The sequence below is a fragment of the Trichomycterus rosablanca genome, chromosome 2 (assembly GCF_030014385.1).
Source record: "Trichomycterus rosablanca isolate fTriRos1 chromosome 2, fTriRos1.hap1, whole genome shotgun sequence".
Classification (NCBI taxonomy): domain Eukaryota; kingdom Metazoa; phylum Chordata; class Actinopteri; order Siluriformes; family Trichomycteridae; genus Trichomycterus; species Trichomycterus rosablanca.
The window spans coordinates 17067020-17089947 of record NC_085989.1 but is presented as its reverse complement, the minus strand read 5'-3'; the positions used below and the strand labels follow the sequence as shown (position 1 = coordinate 17089947).

The following is a 22928-nucleotide window of genomic DNA, read 5'->3' as shown; positions in this document are numbered from 1 at the left end:
CACAAGATTCATCAGTTCACAAGTTTAATGTCAAACAGTCATGGACAATTTTGTATCTCTAATTCACCTCACTTGCACGTCTTTGGACTGTGGGAGGAAACCGGAGCTCCCGGAGGAAACTCACTCAGACGGGGGGAGAACATGCAAACTTCACACAGAAAGGAACTGTAACGCTTCACCTGGGAATCAAACCCAGGACCTTCTTGCTGTGAGGCGACAGTGCTACCCACCGAGCCACTGTGCCGCCTGTTTCTGCTATTAAAAATATTAAACAATCATATTATTTTTCTGTCTGTGAAAAAGAAATAATGTTGCTAAGATATGTACACAATAAAACAGACCAACTTTAGAAAAAAAATATTTATTAGGTGTTTAAAATACAAATATTTTGCACGAGAGAATGTGCTATACTAGAAAGCCCACTTTCTTTCTGTCTTTTCCAAGACTCTCTTCTTTCCGCAGCAGCTCCATGAGAGGTGCATGAAGAGCTTTTCCCACTCGCTTTCCTGTCTAATGACACAAAAACAACTAATGAAAGTAACCGATTACAATGCTGTCAATGTGTCCAGCTAAATTGTTTCAGATTCTCATACAAAATGGAATGTAAGACGAGACCATAAAGAAAAAGTTACGCAACACCTACAGTATATGACCCATGTGAAAATCTAATACTAGGTTTAATTTATATAGTGCATTTTCCAAGCTCAGGAGATTTTTGCAATATTTAGAACATGGATTTAACCAACAATTCCAAAAGAATAGAATGGAAAGAATGACCTCTCTAAGCACAATGCTTGTGTAGCAGTGACAACCTTTCAATAACTCAAGCTTGTGTTTTATACACTGAGGAATTAGGCCCACCCTGTCCAGCACAATTTAGTCAAACTGGAGGGCTTTTGAGCATGAGCTACCCGTTTGTTTGTTTATTAGGATTTTAACATCATGTTTTACACTTTGGTTACATTCATGACAGGAACGGTAGTCACTCATTACACAAGATTCATCAGTTCAAGTTTAATGTCAAACAGAGTCATGGACAATTTAGTATCTCCAATTGACCTCACTTGCATGGACTGTGGAAGGAAGCTGGAGCTCCCAGAGGAAACCCACACAGACACAGAGAACATGCAAACTCCACACAGAAAGGACCCGGACCGCCCCACCTGGGGATCAAACCCAGGACCTTCCTGCTGTGAGGTGACAGTGCTACCCACTGAGCCACTGTGCCCCCTAAGGTCTTGTAACAGTGTTCCAGCTGGCCAGGACAATCCACTTTGTCTCTTTTTAACCATTTGGACACTTATGTATTTGGATTGTTTGTATTGGATTAATTGTATAACCCATTTGCATTTGAGCTTGGAGATTGTGGCATGGTGTGCAGCTTGTTGGGACCTTTTAGCCTGCTTCACATTGCTGTTTAGGTTTAACAGGTCTGATAGTCAAGCTTGACTGAACCCAGATATTATTTAAAATTGGTTATTTAAATTAAATTAAAAATTAATGTAGCAAATATAGGGAAACAGAAAAGGGGAAATACTTTTTTATTGCCCTAAACTTTACAGTAAAAGCATACAAAAAACACTTTCTATTGACAAAAGTTCTTTATCATGCCTGGCACCATATGCACTACATCAGGGGTTTTCAACCGTGGGCCAACCGTGAACTTGCGCCACGCCCCCCTCCCCTTCACCAACCACCGCACAGAAATAATTGAGAAAGCTTCTGACAAGCTAAAAGAGCCTAATTAATGTTGTGCACATTATATAATTTTGCTGATTGAAAATATTATTTAAAAAAGATAATATAGTCCGACCCCATCTGAGCCGATTCTATCAGCACATTATATAAATTCGTGGTTCACTTTGGTAAATCAAAAGCGGTTCTTGCTTTTTGATGTAGATGAGAGCAGAGAACGTTACTTCACAGAGCATAGACAAAAGTTCATCAATTACTAAGTTGGTTAGTTCGGGATCATCTGCTCTGACTGAAAACGTTTAGCTCCACAGGCAGAACGACTCTGACTGTGGTAATACTCAGTATAATTAAGCCTGAGCTTTTTAAGGTAAGCGAGTCACACAAATTGTGCTGTGGTAGTTGGTGTTTATTTACAACCGCAACATTCATTATAACAGTTAAGTATAGAGAAAAGAAACTTACGCTGCGCTTAAAATGAATTGACTCCTGAGTCACTTATATCGATACTGTGAACAGAGCGTCTCTCTTAAAGACACAAACACGTCCTATAACAGCGGTTATCTTCGCTGAATAACATTAAACGTGCGTGTGAGCGTGGTCAGTTAGAGTAATGAAATACAATCTGTCTCCCGTGGGTGAAAAATGAATTGCTTTAGTTTTAGAAGTAAAAAAATCTCGTAATGCCACGCCCCCCGGTCAGGCACTCGCGCCCCCCCCAGACAAGTACTCGCGCCCCCCCGGGGTTGAAAACCCCTGCACTACATGACCAAAAGAGAAACTTCTTCTCACTCTCTTACTGCCATAAGTTAATTTTCCTGATGGGATCAATAAACTCTTATCCTATGTGTATTTAAAAATGCTCATGATCTGTGTAATGCTTACCTCTGTCATTTCAAAGATGCTTTCTGGGTCCAGGCTGCCGCCTCCAAGCTTCCGTGCACACGTCACCATTCCTTTGTGTGTGACGGAGATCAAAAGACTGGCAACCGAGCAGGTCTTCTCCTGCAGCGTGGCATCCACTACATGCCTGTGGCCGATCTGTTGGATATAATAATGCAAGACGTTTTGTAAAACTACCTCATTTAACACCCATATCATTTTGTGAAGAAAGTAATTGCCCCCTTAACCGGTTGTACCCTCTTTAATAATCTAGGACAGATGGAACCCCTTTATTTGTCATATATACAAGTACACGTGTACAGTACAATAATACTTCTTTTTTTTCTGCACCCCTGGGTAAAAAGCCTTGCTCAAGGGCCTAACAGTGGCAGCATGGCAGAGCCAAGATTCAATGCCACAACAAACCAAATGATATCTTAAAGCTCTACCCACTACTCCACCACTGTCCCCTTTTGATATTAGACTTCCACTGTAGGAATTGTAGCTTGGTATTTTTGTAGAATTGCTTTAAATCAGACACACTACTGCACTCAGGCATGAACTACTCATTTTAGATCTCACCACAACAATAGTATTCCCATAGAAATTTAGGTGAGTGCTTGACTATCAGTAAGTCTCAAAATGAGTGAGCTTATTATTCTACAGGTTTGTTATAAATCAAGAACCATTTAAATAAGCCAAACTAGTAACCAAGATTTCCTTATTCTGTAGGTCCCTATAACAACCGAGATTAACTGATTGTTTTGATATTTTGATATTCTGATTGTTGTTATATTTTATGATTTGACATTATATTCAGTGTAATAATTATGCAGTAACAGATGCACAGTATTTTTCACACCACTGCATTGTTGCATTAGTGCTGGTCAGTATGCAGAGGTGCTAAACAGAAGGTGATGCTGTGTACCTTGCACAAAGTTACGATGCAGGGAACATTCTCTACATTGAGACGCATGCAGTCGTATGGGTCGTCAGACAACTCAATCTCCTTCCCCCCTTCCTCATTCTCAGATATGTGCACTTTGGGAATCCTGTTTGGAGAACAACAAAAGTACTTAAAATATATGAGTATACATAAAGGCATATGCTGGTCACGATGACATACGTGTCTGCTTATCAGTATTACATGCTTACATACATTAAATGACCAAAAGTATGTGGCCCTTCTTCTGTTCTTTTAGCCAAACTCATTGCCATAGGCGTGTATAAAATGTAATATATTAAATAAATGATGTGTCTCCTCGTTCCTGTTCAAGCATGACTGTGCCCCTGTGCACCTTCAACCCAATAAACACTTCTGGGATGAACTGGAATCAGTCGCAACATCATCCAACATCAGTGCCTGACCTTAAGCATTTCCTAATGTCTTAATGGACCCGCTCTGAAATCCTGAATAAAGCCTCCCCAGAAGACTGGAGGCTGTTATAGCCGCAAAGAAGCGACCACTAACTCAATAATAATGTATATTGTTTTGAAATGGGCTGTCCAACAACTTTTGGTCATATGGTGTATATGGGCAGCTGTCAAGAGCTAGTATTCATGAAGCCAGTGCAAAGATAATAGATGCATATGTATATTTTATGAATTAATTAAAAACAAGTATCACAATCCATTTTGTTTTGCTGTTTTTGTATAATCTCCTTTTACACATGCCACCCTCCTATTTTTATCTGGGCTGGGAACTGGCACTGAGAGCGCACTGACAAGAGCACCTTCCAATGGCTAGACTATTTGGGGCATTACCTCAATTGGACATTAGCCATCATGTCGGGGCAGACACCTGATGGGCCAATAGCACCGCTGATATTCGAACCCAGGATCCCCAATTCTCAGTGATAATGGGTTAACATACTTACCGCTGCACCACCTAAGAACCCTAATGTGTAACAATTATACCCCCTGTATATTTGCAACTTACAAATGAGAGACAAACATAAACATGTTGGTAAAAGTGAGTACCAGTGGCGGCTTGCAGATACTTGGAGCGAAGCAAAATCCATTTTACATGTTGCTTCTAAAAAGCATCACCTTAAGATTCAGACATCAGCACCAGCATGAGCTGAATCATGTGAATTGTATTAAGAGGGGCTCTAGAGAACAAGAACAGGATAAAGCTGTTTGCTCTTCTGCAACACCAGAGCAGACCGGTTTAGTGAGTATGAGCAGAGGTTGTTTTCCCACACAAAATGCTGCAGTAAGCATGTTTACCCACATGGCAGCAACTGAGAAAAATCTAGTTTAGTAGCTTTTTATAACTGTGGGAAAATAGCTACAAGACCATCACCACAAGACCATTCCTTTTGACTAATTGTTATTAACATTAAACTGCAATTCTCAACAGTCAAACATTTACATAAAACCAATCGATGTCAGATGAAGCGCTGACACTATGATTAGGACTTTTTTGGGCATGTATCTTTTACTTATGTTTATTAATATAACTTGATTTGCTTTTGGACTCAACTTGCTAAATAATTCTGTATTTATATGCATTTCTTATGTTGACAAACAGCACGATCAGACCTAAAGTACCTGTCTGCTTTTTTTTTTATTTGCATTCTCATTGACCACTTTATCCTGGTCAGGGTTGTGGTGGGTCTGGTTTAAGTCTGTACAAGACGCCAATCCTTCACAGGGCTTCGGCAAGCCCTCCCACTCAGACATGGCCGATCAGGTCTGCGTAGACGCCTGGCAGGCCGATAACACATGAGATTTGAACAGCTAATAGATGGCTTGGTCATCCAAGCAGCTGTGCATATACTCTTATAAAACATTATTTCATTATTAACAGTTTTGTCATCAATATATTTCAGTGCCTGTGTGGTACAGCAGTCTATCAACTTATTCAACTGCTTGGCCATGAACTTTGTCTGGCACTTAACTGACACAAGTATTAAAAAATTAAGATACAGCCCTATTTAGAAGCCCAACAGTGGCACCATAGCCTGCATTGTTTTTGGTCACAATTGTCAGTCGCTCTGATTAAAAAAAGACCTTATAATGCCATAAGTAAATGATAATATAATTATTCGTTCTAAGATTGGTGAGAAATGACTTTTGATTTCTTCTAAAACAGTCACATTGTTTATGTGATGCACCCAGTGTGATTTGGGTTAAGAGTGAATGCTGAGCATGTACAGTGAGGCTGTGTGCGAAGGCTGGGTCATGCAGTTTACATCCTTATTTTTGAACAGGAATGGTATGTTTAGATTTGGGTGTATATGAGTAATAGATGTTATCATGACCAAAAATGAGAGGTTAACTTATTTTAAATAAGAGAAACAAATGACTTACCGTGTGTTAAAAAGAGCTGCTTTTATGGCGATGGACATCGCATCAAACAGGTTTCCATCACACTGTAAGAGCTAGAATAGAAATACAGACATATTAGCATGTGGGTTTAAAACGCCAATACAAACCCAATTTCCATCGAAGTTGGGACACAGAATAAAATAAAATGCAATAAAAGAAGAATCTGTGATTTGTTTGTTCTCCTGTTCCTTAATTTAACAGACAAAAGAAAGAGATGCCTTTTAATGTTTTGGCTGAGCAATTTGATTATATTTTGTCTATTTAAACTAATTTCAAATGTAATACTTGTAACACCCTCAAAAAATGTGTTACTGGGCTAAGGATAAAAGCAGCCACATGGAGCTGTGGAGTACTTTGGAAAGGCTCTGAGTCAAGCAGGATAATGGAAACATGTGCTGTAATCAATCCAAATTTCAGCTTGTTTTCAAGAAAGAACGAATGTCGAGTTTTCCATGCCAAAAACTAAAAAAGTCCATCCAGACTGTTATCAGTGAAAGGTGCCAAAGCCAACATCTTCCATGGTATGGCGGTGTATCAGTGCCCATGTGTGAAGGTACCATTGACACAGAGGCGTATATTGGGATTTTAGCAAGACAAAAGCTGCCACTGAGGCAATATCCTTGCTTATTTTAGCAAGACAGTGTCATATCTTATTTTGCACATGCTACAAAAGTGTGTGTGCTTGACTGGCCTGCCTGCAGTCCAGATCTGTCTGCTACTGAAAAGCTGTGGTGCATCATGAACAAGAGAATCAGATAAAAGCAACCACAGACTGTTGAGCATCGGAAGTCTTGAATTAAACAAGAATGTGCAAAGACTCCACTTACAAAACTGCAACAATTGGTAGCTTCAGTTCCCAAATCATTAACAAGTGTAATTAATAGGAAAGGTGATGAAACACAAAAGGTAAACATGCTTCTGTCCCAGCTTTGTCTGAGTGTGTAACAGGCATCAAATTTTAAATATTTACAGAATACAATGAAGGTAAATCAAGGTTCAACATGTATAGATGAAGTATATATCAGGAGCCCCATTGGACAGCAACACTGCTTAATATTGTATACATTAAAAATTTTAGTAGCATTCAAATAGTTGTACTACATGGTTACTGCTCACCAGCACGTCCACATACAGGACCCAGCAGTGCTCTCCCGAGCAGATACAGAGGCTTTTTAGATCCAGGCTGTGTCTGTTATTGAACACTTTATAAAGAGTGTTACTTAGCTCCACACCCAGCTCCTCACCTCCTCTCCCTTCAAACTCTGGGGTTGCATTTGCTGAGCTACATAAAAATGAGAGGAAAAACCAGATAAACAAGATCAAGATCAAAATCAGGGAATTATAGTGCTGTGAAATATTATTTGCCCTCTTCCATCTTATAAAACTAGTCAAATATAAACCAAGTAAACACAACATGCTTTTTTAAATTGTGATTTCGTTTATTGAAGGAAAAATACTGATCAGCCCTACCCAGCCCATAAATCTATCAGTTTAACTGCCAGAACTGTTAAATCTAAACATCTAAAACAGCTCAAAGAGCAGCACATGACACCACGTTCTGAACAAATTTTAATACAGACGTAAAACAAAGTCATTGAAATCTACCATTCTGGAAAGGGTTACAAGGCCATTGCTAAGGCAGTGAGAGCCATAGTGCACAAATTAGGAAAACTTGGATCCATGGTGAACCTTCCCAGGAGTGGCCAGCTTACCAAAATTTCACCAAGAACACATCAAAGAGTCATCCAGGCAGACAAAAGAACCAAGATGAGCATATAAAGAAATGCTAACCTCACTTGCCTTGGTCAATGTACATGATTTCAGATAGACACTGGGCACAAATGACATTAATGGGGAGGAAATAAACATCTCTGATTATAAAAAAATGGAAGTATAAAATGTAATATAATTGATTTATACAAAATGTGCCATATAGTGTAATTCCTTACATCGGAAATACAGTGCAAATAAACCTATCCTATTAGGTTTATTTATTTACCTTTTTTAGCTGGGGGGCCTAATTTTAAGCCCCAAATTTATTTTAAAACTGAGTATTCACAATATTCATACATCTGAACAAGGGTGTGGTTTAAAATATTAGGAAAATTCTTACCAGTCCACAAAGAACTCCAAATAACCCTCATCTGGCACCATGGGTCGTGGCCTTCCAATCTCAGCCTTTATTCCCACAAGGACGTCCGTCTGCCCCTATAAAACCACAAAAACGTTTAAGTTACTAGTACTAACATATTCTATGCTTGTTTATTAGCAGGATATGTCTGTAACACGATTTTAAACCAGAGAGCAGGGGCACAAGCACATGTAATGAGAAAGACGAGATTATCAGGTATTTAGGTACAACTATGCACTACAGTTTACAGTGGGGCTGTTTAAAAACAAGTACAAAACATTAAGACGTTCAACAGATTAATGCACTTAGTCAAACTATTGTATGTATGTGTATTGGCAAAAACATTATGGTGTTATGTCATGTACTGTTTAAAATAGGCATAACTTGTCAGTTCTCTTTGGCTGCAATAGTATTAAATTGATTATTGGCAAGTAGGTATTTTTAACGACACAGTGGCTCGGTGGGTAGCACTGTCGCCTCACAGCAAGAAGGTCCTGGGTTTGATCCCCAGGCAGGGCGGTCCGGGTCCTTTCTGTGCGGAGTTTGCATGTTCTCCCCGTGTCTGCGTGGGTTTCCTCCCACAGTGCAAAAACATGCAGTCAGGTTAATAGGAGACACTGAATTGCCCAATAGGTTAATGGATGTGTGTATGTGTGTGTCTGCCCTGCGATGGACTGTCCAGGGTGTTACTGTGTGCCTTGCGCCCATTGAAAAGGGCTCCAGTAAAATATTATTGAACTCTGAACCACCTGGCGCATCTTATGGTTTAAATATTCAAGACTAATTTACCAGGCTGACTTTGGCAGAACCATCTGTGTTCGATACCACATCTGTCTCAATTTCCATGTGTCTGTAGTCCTCACATCCTCGTCCGTCCACTCTTAAATCATCCTGATTAAAAAAAAAAAAAAAGGAAATGAGCATTAATTCATATTACTGATCATACACTACTATAACACCAGAGTACTAACTAACACTGATGCTGAGAACAGTTAGCATTAGCTAGCTAGTGATACACACTGCTGGTTAAGTTAGTGTAAGACTAACTCTTCATGTTAGAAAAAGCTAAATCTTGTTCAGTTTAAAGTCAGAAATAAACAGAAATAACTGTTATTAAGTGTGTGGTTTACTTACACGCACTCCATGCATTATATACACTTTCTCCGCCTCGCTAACTTGTATAGTTGCCATGTTTCAAATCCAGCAGCGCACGGTCTCATGGGCGCAATCTCAAACAGCTCCCTACAAGATACATAGTGCACTACATAGGGGGCGAAATGTATTACTGTACGACTGTGTAGTGTGCTTCTATAGCTAATATGAAAATATTTGAGATCAAACCAATAAAAGAAACACAAACTACAACGTCAAGATAAAGCGCCGTGAAAACATGGACAGAGACGAATGTGCAGTTCGGCATGTCAATTTTAAAGCCACACAGCTTATTTTAGTATTACATGAGATTAATACTCATAAAAGTTTACGCTGAATATCTTTTCAGTACTCGCTGAGTAGAAAGCACACATTTTTAAAAGAAAACTGTCTAAAAATAGTATTTATAAAACGGATAGTTCCGGTCCTAAAATCTGATTGGCTGAGCCGCGTTCGAAGCCGTTGTAAAGTCCCCGATAAACGCACACCTATGACCACCTCACATCATTCCATATTAATACGCCACTGAAAAGTGAATGTTATGTTCGCCCTCATGTTGCCTAGCAACACTGTTAACGGACTACGTGATTTCGCGGAAGAATGCTTTTTGTAAGTGTTTTTGTAAATAAAAACATTTATTTATTGAACATTGTTGTATTTTATTATATTTTATGTTGACCGCCGTTTTATAAAAGCAATAAGCCACTCGAGATCGTGCGTTACTTCTATGATTTTATCACGGGGAAAGACGTTTTAGGCACCAAAACGACCTTCCCGTGATAAAATCGCAGTAACGCACAGTGTCTCCACGTGGCTTATTGCTTTTATAATTAAAACTGAAAAGGAAGGTGCAATGCAAGGCATTTAATCAGAAACAGAACAGACTGAACAGAAGCACTCACTCTCTTAACCGCTTATGCAATTAGGGTCGGGTGCTGGAGCCTATCCCAGCTTTTCAATGGGCGCAAGGCACACAGTAACAACCTGGACATGTTTTTGGACTGTGGGAGGAAACCGGAGCTCCCGGAGGAAACCAACGCAGACACGGGGAGAACACGCAAACTCCGCACAGAAAGGACCTGGACCGTCCGGGGATCGAACCCAGGACCTTCTTGCCGTGAGGCTACAGTGCTACACACTGAGCCACCGTGCCGTCCTGAACAGAAACAGTGAAAAGTGTATGCTTGAGCAGACGGGGGGAAACTACGCAAACGTTTAAAACAGCTTCCAGGAATTCTAACTAAAATTCCTAGGAAAATTAAAAGACAAAATTATTAAGAGACAAAAAGGAGGGGAGAAGAGAATACAGGAAAGGAAAGAACAGAAATGCCATAGTACAAGTACAAATCATATTTAGTCATTTTACTCTTAATTGTGTTACTATTAAATGTTTTTAGCTTCGGATCTTCGGAGTAGTGCACAGGACGTTTTATTGTCTTTTACAGCCTGTTTTCCTAACATGTCTGTGACACAAATATTGGGCTGGTTTTAGCTTTTGAAGGGTGGGTTTAAGACAGAATTTGGGTTGGATTTTTTTGCTAAACTTTGCAATCCCTGTTCAAATAAGTTTAGTAGTATGAGTAATACAAGAGGTGCAGGTTTGGCGAAGCATAAAAATGACAAATTATTTTAAGAAATCAGTAAAAATGGAAAATAAGAAAGAAAGAATAAGGGATAAAAACTGCAAATGTTTAAAACAGCTTTTTATGTGACCAGGAATTCTAACTAGAAATTTTAGGAAAATGAAAAGACAAAATTATTAAGAGACAAAAAGGAGGGGAGAAGAGAATACAGGAGAGGAAAGAACAGAAATGTCACAATACAAGTACAAATTATATTTAGTCATTTTACTCTTAATTGTGTTACTGTTAAATGTTTTTAGCTTCGGATCTTAAATAATAATAATATTAAAATATTATTAACTATATAATAATAAAATAAAAACTCTAATAATAATAATAATAATACACAATGCTTTATATGCTCTATAAAGATACACATTCGAATATACAATTGAAAACAAAGTAAGATTAACAGAATATTTAAGAGTAGTGCACAGGACGTTTTATTATCTTTTACAGCCTGTTTTCCTAACATGTCTGTGACACATATTGGGCTGGTTTAAGCTTCTGAAGGATGGGTTTAAGACAGACTTTGGGTTGGATGTTTTTGCTGGACTTTTCAAGTCTGGTTCAAACTGGTATATTAGTATGATTAATACAAGAGGTGCCAGTTTGGCAAAGCATTAAAATGACATTTTTTAGGAAATCAGTAAAATGCAAAATAAGAAAGAAAGAATAAGAAAAACAAACTGTGCAAACGTTTAAAAAGCTTTTTATGTGACCAGGAATTCTTACTAGAAATCCTAGGGAAATGAAAAGACAAAATTATTAGGAGACAAAAAAGAGGAGAGAAGAGAATACAAGAGAGGAAAGAACAGAAAAAAAGAAGTACAAGTCAAATTCAGTCTGTTTGTTGTATTTTTGGATTTTAACGTAATGTTTTACACTTTGGTTACATTCACGACAGGAGCAGTAGTTACTCATTACACAAGATTCATTAGTTCACAAGGTTATATCTAACACAGTCTTGGACAATTTAGTGTCTCCAATTTACCTCACTTGCATGTCTTTGGACTGTAGGAGGAAACCGCAGGAAACCCAAACGGGCACGGTGAGAACATACAAACTCCACACAGAAAGGACCAGGACCGTCCCTCAGACTACAGTCCAAAGACATGCAAGTGATGTGAATTGGAAATTACATTTACATTTTCAGTATTTAGCAGACGCCTTTATCCAAAGCGACTTACATTACAGTTACAGTGTACAGTCTAAGCAATTGAGGGTTAAGGGTCTTGCTCAAGGGTCCGCAGTGGTGGGGCTTGACCCAGTGATCTTCTGATTACTAGTGCAGTACCTTAACCGCTAGGCTACTGCCCCTACTATACTAAATTGTCCATGACTGTGTTGAACTGATGAATCTTGTGTAACCAGTAATTATCTGTCCTGTCATGAATGTAGTGTGTAAAAGTGTGTAAAACATGAAATCCTAATAAATAAATAGCCTCTGAAGGATGGGTTTAAGACAGACTTTGGGCTGGATTTTTTGCTGGACATTGCAGATCCGGTTCAAACTTGTTCATTAGTATGAATATTTAAGAGGTGCAGGTTTGGCAAAGAATTAAAATGACAAATATTTTTAAAGAAATCAGTAAAATGGAGAATAAGAGTCAAGATTTAAGAGTTTTATTGTCATGTGCACAGAAGAACGAGTAGTTACATTGTACAATGAAATTCTTACTTTGTTCGTCCTCCAAACGTCCTCCAAACTTTTAAAATATAAAAACTATAAAACTTTTGATATACAAAAGAATAAAAATAGAATTAAAGAAATAATGTAACTAGCGTAGCTAAAACAACACACATTTCTCTTTTACTAAAGGGTTTATTTATGTATGTATTTATTTATTTGTTTATCTATTTATTTATTCATTTGCTTAGCCACTGTACATAACAAGTAAACAGTATCAGGGTCAGTCTTTCCACAGGCGGCATGGTGGCTCAGTGGGTAGCGCTGTCGCCTCACAGCAACAAGGTCCTGGGTCCATGTCCGGGTCCTTTCTGTGTGGAGTTTGCATGTTCTCCCCGTGTCTGCTTGGGTTTCCTTTGGGAGCTCTGGTTTCTTCCCACAGTCCAAAGACATGCAAGTGAGGTGAACTGGAAATACTAAATGGTCCATGACTGTGTTTGACATTAAAAACCTAAACTGATGAATCTTGTGTAACCAGTAACTACGTGTCCTGTCATAGTGTGTCCTGTAGTGTGTAAAAGTGTGTAAGACATGAAATCCTAATAAATAAATACATAGCCTCTGAAGGATGGGTTTAAGACAGACTTTGGGCTGGATTTTTTTTGCTGGACCTTTGCCATTCCGGTTCAATCTCGATCATTGGTATGATTACTTAAGAGGTGCAGGTTTGACTTAAGCAATAGAACACGAGAGGGAGTGTGTTATTGCGAATAACATCACGGCTGTGATTTGGTCGCAGGCACGAGCCGAAGGCGAGCTATTAAGGCTATTAAGCTATTACTGGGCTATTAAGCTAACTGTTCGCATTACAAACACATTAATGTTCCCTACATAGTGCACTAGATTATGTATCAGATTACGGATTTATGTTCCCTACATAGTACACTACATAGTAAATTAGACAATTGGTTATTCTATGTTCCCCACACAGTGCGCTAGATTGTATATCAGATAACGCATTCATGTTCACTACATAGTGCACTAGATAGTGAATTAGACAATTGATTTATGTTCCCTACACAGTGCGCTAGATTGTATATCAGATAACGGATTTAAAACGCGATCGGGAAAAAAGTGTGTGTCGCCTGCGTGCGCGTTTGTGTGCATGAAGCTTGTCGTTACTGGCAACACGTCAGCGGATTAATACAGTTGTGGTGTGAAAAGGCCGTGCTGTTATCACGAATATCAGCATGGTTAGAACGCTTCTCAACCAATCAGATTGTAAGGTTGGAACTAACTGTTGTATAAAAAGCAATAAAGAGTAAGAAATCTTGTAACAAGCATAGCTGAAACGACATACAATTCTCTTTTACTGAAGGGTTTATTTATGTATTTATTTGTTTATGAATAAACAAATAATTGTGGCTCAGTGGGTAGCATCGTCGCCTAACAGCAACAAGGTCCTGGGTCCAGGTGGAGCGGTCCAGGTCCTTTCTGTGTGGCGTTTGCATGTTCTCTTCGTGTCTGTGTGGGTTTCCTTCAGGAGCACCGGTTTTCTCCCACAGTCCAAAGACATGCAAATGAAGTAAATTGAAGATACGAAATTGGCCATGACTGTGTTTGACATTAAAAGACTTAAACTGATGAATCTTGTGTAAAGAGTAATTACCTGTCCTGTCATAAATGTAACCAAAGTGTGTAAAACATGACGTTACATTCCTAATAGTCTTTCCACAGAGATGCTGCACGGTTCACTACAGTTGGTGGCAGTAATGAGCACTGTAGTTTTCCACACCCGCTGTTGAAGAAGAAGCTCTACCGCTACATGTGTTTCTGCATGGTGAACCTGGTGAGTACATTTCAGCTATTTAACAATGATTTACTTCAAATGATCGTTTAGTATTATTATGATAGTTTGTTGATGCGCTATGACGTTGTTTTTAACTCTATAGCATATAATGCTGATGCCATGTAAAGCTCAGCACATTTGAACCTAATAAGAACCTTAAAAATTAACATTTTCACATTTAAATGTTTGAACAACCTGTAAGGAAGAAGCTTTAATGTGTTGGCTTTGGAGCAGGTTTCTTTCTTACATGACAGCCTGTAATCCCATGGTGATTCAAAGCTTGTTCGACTGTACACAGTGAGTGTGTTTGCATTCACTTAGTCATCAGATTCCCAAAAACACAGCAAAACATACAGATTATGGCGAGTTCTTAAAACCAGGTAATATTGTAATTACATATTTTACTGAGTGCTGCTATACAAATAAGGTTTTATTTCATTTTAAATATTCAAATAGCTAAATAATTGACCTACATTCAAGCAGGTAGTAGTTTTTTTTTAGTTTAGATCTGCTTATATATAAAAAAAATAATAAAAAAAAAATATTTAAGGAAGAGTGGTTTACTTAAAATATGCCTCTGTCATTCATCTCCATAGTCAATACACAAGATTAATCAGTTCACAAGTTTAATGGCAAACACAGTCATGGACAATTTTGTGTCTCCAATTCACCTCACTTGCATGTCTTTGGACTGTGGGAGGAACATGCAAACTCCACACAGAAAGGACCCGGACCGCTCCACCTGGGAATCGAACCCAGGACCCTCTTGCTGTGAGGCGACAGTGCTACCCACTGAGCCACCGTGCTGTCTTCATCTCAATTTTTATGTTTAATCATTTAATACATACACATGAACTATATTGTTGGAAAACCTGTCATCTTTAGAAAATTTACTTAAAGTCTAAGGCTACTTTTTAAATTAACTAGTTCTAAATAGTTCAAATGAGCACCACATTGTTTCATTTTAGTAATCAGAATTATACACTAATCAGCCATAACATTAAAACAACCTCCTTGTTTTTATCAGCTCCACTTACCATATAGAAGCACTTTGTAGTTCTACAATTACTGACTGTAGTCCATCTGTTAATCTGCATGCTTTGTTAGCCCCCTTTCATGCTGTTCTTCAATGGTCAGGACTCTCCCAGGAACACTACAGAGCAGGTATTATTTGGGTGGTGGATCATTCTCAGCACTGCAGTGACACTGACATGGTGGTGGTGTGTTAGTGTGTGTTGTGCTGGTATGAGTGGATCAGACATAGCAATGCTGATGGAGTTTTTAAACACCTCACTGTCACTGCTGGACTGAGAATAGTCCACCAACCAAAAATATCCAGCCAACAGCGCCCCGTGGGCAGCAGCCTCTGACCCACCACTGATGAAGGTCTAGAAGATGATCAACTCAAACAGCAGCAATAGATGAGCGATCGTCTCTGACTTTACATCTAAAAGGTGGACCAACTAGGTTGGAGTGTCTAATAGAGTGGACAGTGAGTGGACCATTGAAGAACAGCATGAAAGGGGGCTAAAAAGCATGCAGAGAAACAGATGGACTACAGTCAGTAATTGTAAAACTAAGTTGAGCTGATAAAATGGACAGTGAGTGTAGACACAAGGAGGTGGTTTAATGTTATTGTTTCTTACAATAATGTTCTATTTATTATTTAAGTGCTTGTGTTTGTTAAAAGCTTTTATTGTAAAGACATGGAAGATTTAATATGCATTCTGTGTCTATGTTTGCCTTTTGCAGATAATAAGTACCTTTTAAAGACCTATAATACAATGCTGAGTGACAGTGAGGCTGACGACCTTCTAAAATTCCTCCAGCTGGACATCCGGGCAGATGTTAAGGGCCAGGCCACAGAGTACGTCCTTGGCCTGACGGGGACACGAGATGGCTGTTGTTACCTGCGGACGAAGCCGCTCTTCCTTAAGGCTTTGGTCACACTCACAGCAGATCTCTCTATCGCTATTGTAAAGGACTGTTATCATGCCCTGGTCAACCTTTCAGCCGATGAAAAACTTCACAAGCCCTTGATAAAGGAGGCGGACATTCTTACTGTGCTGGTGAGACACCTTGTGGACTCGCAGTATGAGTTCTCTGACCGTGTCTGCACCATCCTCACCAACCTGTCCAGGCATAAAAAGACCTGTGTGGAGGTGTTCCATGCACTGCAGGAGCAGATTGGTCTGGCTAAATTGGTTGAGATCTTCTGCACTGAATGTTTTAACAAAAAAGCATCACTGCACTATCTGGGACCCCTGCTGTCCAACTTCACGCAGCTGCCAGAGGCCAGGCAGTTCATCCTGGATAAAGAAAGGTCAGTCTTGTCTTCAGAAGCTAGTAGTATTTAGAAAAAGGTGGATAGATTTCGGGCAGGTTCTGATTTTTGGTCACTGTCTGAGGCAAGTTCTCTGCAGGGGTTCCTCTGGATACTCTGTTTTACTTACACTATGCCAGTTGGTAAATTAGCTACTGAAAATTGTCCCTTATTCTCTTTTAGTGATGAATTGATTGAATGTGTGGTGCACATGCAATTGATTACCCTGTCCAGGTTGTACGCTTGCGTTTAGTGTTTTATGGACCTGATCAGAATAAAGTGATTGTAAAGAATGATCTTGCATTAGCATACATAACAGGTGTGGCCAGAATTGCACCTTGCTGCTCAACAATCTAACCATACTGCAGCATCACTGCATTCAGAGATGCTAATGCTTGAGTGGTTAACGACTGAACCTTTTCATCCCAAACCATTGGCATTACAGCTACAACAGCCCCCACTCTTCAGGAATGGCTTTTCACTAAATTTGGAGTGTGGCTGTAAATTCATTCAAAATAGCGTTCGTAGGTTAGAAAACCAATGTTGGGCCACAAGGCCTGACTTGCAACCAGCATTCCAATTCTTCCCAAATGTGTTTAATAGGGTTAAAATCAGGTATAGGTTACTGAAAGTTACTCTACACAATAATCGTCAAATTATGAACAATTCCAACAACACAGGAAAAATAACAATTTTGAAATATAATAATCATGTATTTTCTTTCTATGTTAAAGAATAAATACATTCTATGTATGTATAAATACATACAGGAGATGTACTCTGATTAGCCATATCATTAAAACCACCTCCTTGTTTCTACACTCACTGTCCATTTTATCAGCTCCACTTACACTTTACACTCTACCTAGTTGGTCCACCTTATAGATGTAAAGTCAGAGATGATCGCTCATCTATTGCTGCTGTTAGAGTTGGTCATCTTCTAGAGCAGGGGTGTCAAACTCACGGCCTGCGGGCCAGATCCGGCCCGCCGCGTCATTTGATCCGGCCCGCGAGAGCTTAAACGACTTTGTGATGGTTCGAGCAGAGCGGTAGAGAGAACAGAGTGGCGACACTCCCATAGGGAACCGTTGGAAAGGGGGCGGGACATTTTTTCTGCCCAGCTTCCGGGTTGTGGAGCTCTGTATAGTTCCAAACAACCCATAGAGCCCCATTCATTTCCACTACTTATCAAACATTTTTAGCTGTATGTTGCTTTGTTTTAAAAAAATTATGAATTTAATGTCATTAATATACTTAATACTGTTATTGTTTAGCATTTGCTCAGCACTAAATGTTACATGTTTATCTTAATTAATAGGTATAACCCAATTTAGCTTAGTCAGTTAAGCTTAATTAATGACACACGAGTCTTTTCACCTAAAATGAGTTGATTAATCAAGAGTCTTGTTACAGAAATGATCATAAAACATTAGAACCACAATAAATCATTATACTTTTACTTTCATACTTAAGTACATTTGAAGGTAAATTTAGTTTAGTACTTTAGTGGAGGTAAAGAGTATTTTTACTTTTACTACTACTTTTACTGGAGTAATATGTTACCTTGGATATCTCTACTTTAACTCAACTACATGGTTTGTCTACCTTGTCCACCACTTACATTAGACAAAATGAACTAGTGCATATTCATAATGAATTCATTAATGTATTACATGTAGGAATCAATTATTAATCACTCATGAAATAAGAGATGAATGAATGCTTTTTCATGTACCTGCACTATAATGTTTTTGGTACGGTAATGTGTTTATCAATCTGTTCATTCAGTGCAGGTAAACCTTATGAATCCAGCACATGACTTAGTGTTTAGCAAAAATGATTATTATTATGAATCCTCAGGAAAGTGAAGGGAGATTAGTTTATGCAAAAAACAAAACATAAAAAACTTTAATGTCTATACTGTATATTGTCTCTACTACTTAAGGATATCGCATTATGTAATGTATGCTAATATAATGTACTGTGTGTTAACAAGAACGACCTATTAACAAGTCATTATAAACATCAATCTTCCACTTTATATACCAAATTGACATTAAAGCAGATGCAGTAAATGTAAACGCAGTTGAAAATACCCAGAAATTGTACAAATGTTTATTATTTGCCGTTTAATATTTCATTTACTGCTGCCTGTCCCATTTGAGAACATGACAGCGCCGGGTTTGTTTGGAACTATTGAGGGTTACATGAACCACGTGACCGCGTAGCGGCGAGATCAAGGAGTGTCGCAACTCTCTCTATCTACGGCTCTGGGTTCGAGTCGTTACAGAGACCCGCTTATAATTTAATGCGCTCCTGCGCCTTTAAGAGACAACGCGACATCGTAGTCATGGCAACTAACTTTAACCTTCGCTAAGAAGCCATGTGACTTTTACAGCAAAAGAACGCGGGGTAGCGTAGTCAGTAATGTAAACAATAATAAATAAATACAAATAATTATATTGCAATATAATACCAAAGCATTGTCTGTAAGTAGTGGCGTTTATATTCTCAGTTGTTAGTAAATGTTTAGTGAGTATATCACAGCGTTTTAGTTACAAATTTACTGTAATTAAATACTGTTGTTACGTTACTATAGCAATTAGTATCTTTACACACAATTTTAACTCGTTATTTTACGCTTGGTTAAATCTCATTGTACCAGATGTAACACTTGACTACAGCTGTGTGCTTTTACTGTATTAGGTTCTTTATTGTTTTTATTGTTTGTATTTTTACTTCATTTTGATGCACACAGCTGGGGAGCAAATAAACCGACTGTATTCTGAAGGGAGCTGTCTGTCTGTCTGTCTGTCTAGCTGAGAAAAGGGGGATAAACTATTAGTGAGGGCAGAATGATTGTCTTAAAAATACACTGTAAAATCCTAAATAAACTGCATCTTTCAAAATGCAGGCTGATTTTGTGACCTGCAAAGTGACACATCCCACCAGTAGATGATGTTACACATATTTACACATGATCCTAAAATGTACAAAAAGATAATTAAGAAAATTAAGCATAAGGAGGAAATTTAATGAAAGTGAAAACAAGTTTGTGCTTCAGGAAGAGAAACCGGTGCGTCTCTTGTGTTATGAGGCCGTGTCTGTGGTAAAGTAGGACAATATAAATGCAGAATTCACCCTCCAAGAAAAACAGTAATGTGACTGCAATCACAGCAGGATACGTTACAATCGGCCCTTTGAGGGCCACCATAATGCTGATGTGGCCCTCGGTGAAAATGAGTTTGACACCCCTGTTCTAGACCTTCATCGGTGGTCACAGGACGCTGCCCACGGGACGCTGTTGGCTGAATATTTTTGTTTGGTGGACTATTCTCAGTCCAGCAGTGACAGTGAGGTGTTTAAAAACTCCATCAGTGCTGCTGTGTCTTATCCACTCATACCAGCACAACACACACTAACACACCACCACCATGTCAGTGTCACTGCAGTGCTGAGAATGACCCACCACTCAAATAATACCTGCTCTGTAGTGGTCCTGTGGGGTCCTGACCATTGAAGGACAGGGTAAAAGCAGGTTAAAAAAGCATTTAGAGAAACAGATTGACTACAGTCAGTAATCGTAGAACTACAAAGTGCTTCTATATGGTAAGTGGAGCTGATAAAATGGACAATGTGTTTAGAAACAAGGAGGTGGTTTTAATGTTATGGCTGATCGGTGTAAATCCTATTTTATATGTTGATAAAAACAACATAAATGAATCAATAATGCCCATATATTTATGTTTAGTCTTTACTTATATGGTAGAAATAGCCACTATGACCTGCTTATGTCTTCCACATGCTGACAAAAGGCTACAATGGTTCAATTAGATTCAAATCTGTACATTAGTTTCATATTTACAGGCATAATAAAGGCAAATCATACACTTTCCCAGGTTTCCAGTTGTTTATACACATTTCTTGGCCATCGAAGTTTCCCACTCAGACAGATAACTTTTTTCCTGGCTTCAAATACAAATTTTTAAGTTTGACTCCATGTTTCCATTTTTGGAATAAGGAAAATTTTAATCCGAAGTGTGAAGAAGGCTTTATGTTGTTCTTTTAATGGAGGAACGTCAGAAAATGTTTAAATAACTGAATGATGATGATGTAAATGGAACCGATGCATCAGATTTGTCTCACCATGTCTGTTTAATGTCCTTGGAGAACGAGTGATGAGAAATCCACTAAAATGATTTGCTGGAGGATTCAGGATTGTTGGAATGACTGTAGCAATCTCAGGCATGTTGATGAAATGGTATTATTGGTCGCAATACCAGGTGACCTGCAAGAACTGGTGTGTCATATCGGTAAGGCTGTGAAAGAAAATAACATGCTAATAAATGCAGCAAAACAGAATATCTTTATTGTTATTTTACCAGGTATAACGAAATTAAGGTGCAATACTCTCTAGTGTTATAAACAATAAATTAAAAAAACTAGAATTTACAAAATACCAAACATTTGCATTCACAAAATTTACAGAATTTACAATAACACAATGACATTAACACACAAAATAGACTTTCTGTTAGTAACAAGCTGGTGGAAATTGCACATTACCCTTTGTAAACATTGTAAACATTGCCTGAAAATTGCACAGTCCCATGTATTTAATGAAAATTGCACAGTCCCATGTGTTAGTGAAATTGCACAGTCCCATGTGTTTAATGAAATCACTTTATATAGAAGTTTTTAGAGTTCATACTGCGGTGGGGTAAAAGCTATTTTTGAGCCGGTTTGTCCTTGTTTTGATAGTTCTGTACTGTCTGCCTGATGGTAACAACTCAGATGGTGGCCGGGGTAAGACTTGTCCATTACAATTTTGTTATATTTTGAATTTTTTAATTTTGGGGTGAGACTTGTCCATTACAATTTTGTTATTTTTTTAATTTTTTAATTTTGGGGTGAGACTAAAAACAAAAGTAATGATGAACATTGCAGTACCAGAGATTATAGTGGAAGGTAGAGAATTTGAACAAGTGTACTCCTTCTTATACAACCCCAAATCTTAAAAAAAATTGGACAGTATGGAAAAAGCAGATATGCAGTGTTTAACATTTACTGTTGCAATCAATATATACCCAAGATATTTCATGTTTGCCTAGTCAACTTAATTAAATTTGTTAATATACATTCATTCCTGCATTTCAGGCCTGCAACACACTTCAAAAATGTGTTGAAATGAAGTTTACCAGACAAAACATGATATATCTAGGGTTCATACTGTCTGCAAAGACATAAAAGTCAAAGCAAATGTAAAAAAACAGTGCATATTTATCATACTGTCCCAACCTTTTCTGATTTGGGGTTGTATTTGGGATGCAGAGTATCAAATACTGCAGAATGTGCTGGTGAAGTGAAGTCAAGAATGGCAATGGGCATAGCAGTGATAGTCAAATTGACAAGGATATGAAAACAAAAAACAAGTTAGCACCATCACCAAGCTACGATTAATGAAAGCCTTGCTCTGGCCAGTAGCCACATATGGATGTGAAGCCTGGTCTCTGAAGTAAGAGAAAGAAAGATGCCTTCAGACTTTTGAGAACAAGTGCATCAGTACACTGGTGAAAATCTCATGGAGGACAATAATGATCACTAAGCAATTTAACAAAATGGTCAGAAAAGAAAAGGAGCTACTGAACCACGTTAAGTTCTGTAAGTTGCATTACTTTGGGCAAGATAACTTGGCACTGATGATTTAGACATTAACGGGCTAGTCTGCAACAACCAACACCGAACAGAGGGCATTGACCCATCTGTGTAGCCAACCATCGAAAAGCAATGATGGCATAGTGATGTGACATGTATTTTTGTTCTTTCCTCTAGGTGTGTTATACAGAGGCTCGTGTCCTACACACAGTATAAGGCATCAGTTACCAGGCGGGGTGGAGTGGTGGGCACTCTCAGAAACTGCTGTTTTGACTACAGTAAGCATTAACTATTGCAATACAATGACATTTGTACAATGACATGGAGCTTAGAATGTTTTATTTTGCTTATAGAATACCATGAGTGGTTGTTGAGTGATGCTGTGGATATTTTACCCTTCCTGCTGTTACCACTAGCTGGTCCAGAGGAGCTGTCTGAAGAGGAAAATGAAGGTAATAGCTTTAATTTTCATGTCTAGTGTCACTTTCAAAGTGGCTTCCAGTGGTAATAAGTAATCATATATAATAATACCCCTCAAAAGTAACAATTTGAATGTCAGCAAAGTTTGTGAGGGGTCATTTTTTTGCAGGAATTACAGGGTTCAAAATGGGCTAGTGGTATTCCTGCTCAAATCAGAATTATAAAAATTTAAAGAAAAT

At 38.5% G+C, this 22928-nt stretch overlaps 2 protein-coding genes and 1 long non-coding RNA gene across 3 annotated transcripts in view; 1 reads left to right on the top strand and 2 right to left on the bottom strand.

The window, feature by feature from the left end:
• Window positions 1-345: 345 nt before the first annotated feature.
• exosc7 (exosome component 7) lies at window positions 346-9413 on the bottom strand. Its single transcript, XM_062990281.1, has 8 exons — window positions 9173-9413; window positions 8828-8929; window positions 8021-8115; window positions 7024-7189; window positions 5890-5960; window positions 3503-3626; window positions 2578-2733; window positions 346-510 (listed from the first exon to the last, which is right to left on the bottom strand). The coding sequence occupies exons 1-8, from the start codon at window positions 9227-9229 to the stop codon at window positions 406-408; spliced, it is 876 nt and encodes a 291-aa protein (XP_062846351.1). The 5' UTR covers window positions 9230-9413; the 3' UTR covers window positions 346-405.
• A 4391-nt stretch (window positions 9414-13804) lies between these two features.
• On the bottom strand, window positions 13805-17680 carry LOC134330743 (uncharacterized). The gene is made up of 3 exons (XR_010015032.1): window positions 17466-17680; window positions 14112-14288; window positions 13805-13998 (listed from the first exon to the last, which is right to left on the bottom strand). It is a non-coding gene; the product is annotated as an uncharacterized LOC134330743 (long non-coding RNA).
• The window catches only part of hgh1 (HGH1 homolog (S. cerevisiae)), a 33778-nt gene continuing 26898 nt past the window's right edge, over window positions 16049-22928 (top strand). Inside the window, exons 1-3 of the mRNA XM_063011975.1 lie at window positions 16049-16614; window positions 22447-22547; window positions 22623-22721. Coding sequence (XP_062868045.1) covers window positions 16076-16614; window positions 22447-22547; window positions 22623-22721 — 739 coding nt within the window. The 5' untranslated portion in view covers window positions 16049-16075. The remainder of the gene's footprint in view (window positions 16615-22446; window positions 22548-22622; window positions 22722-22928) is intronic.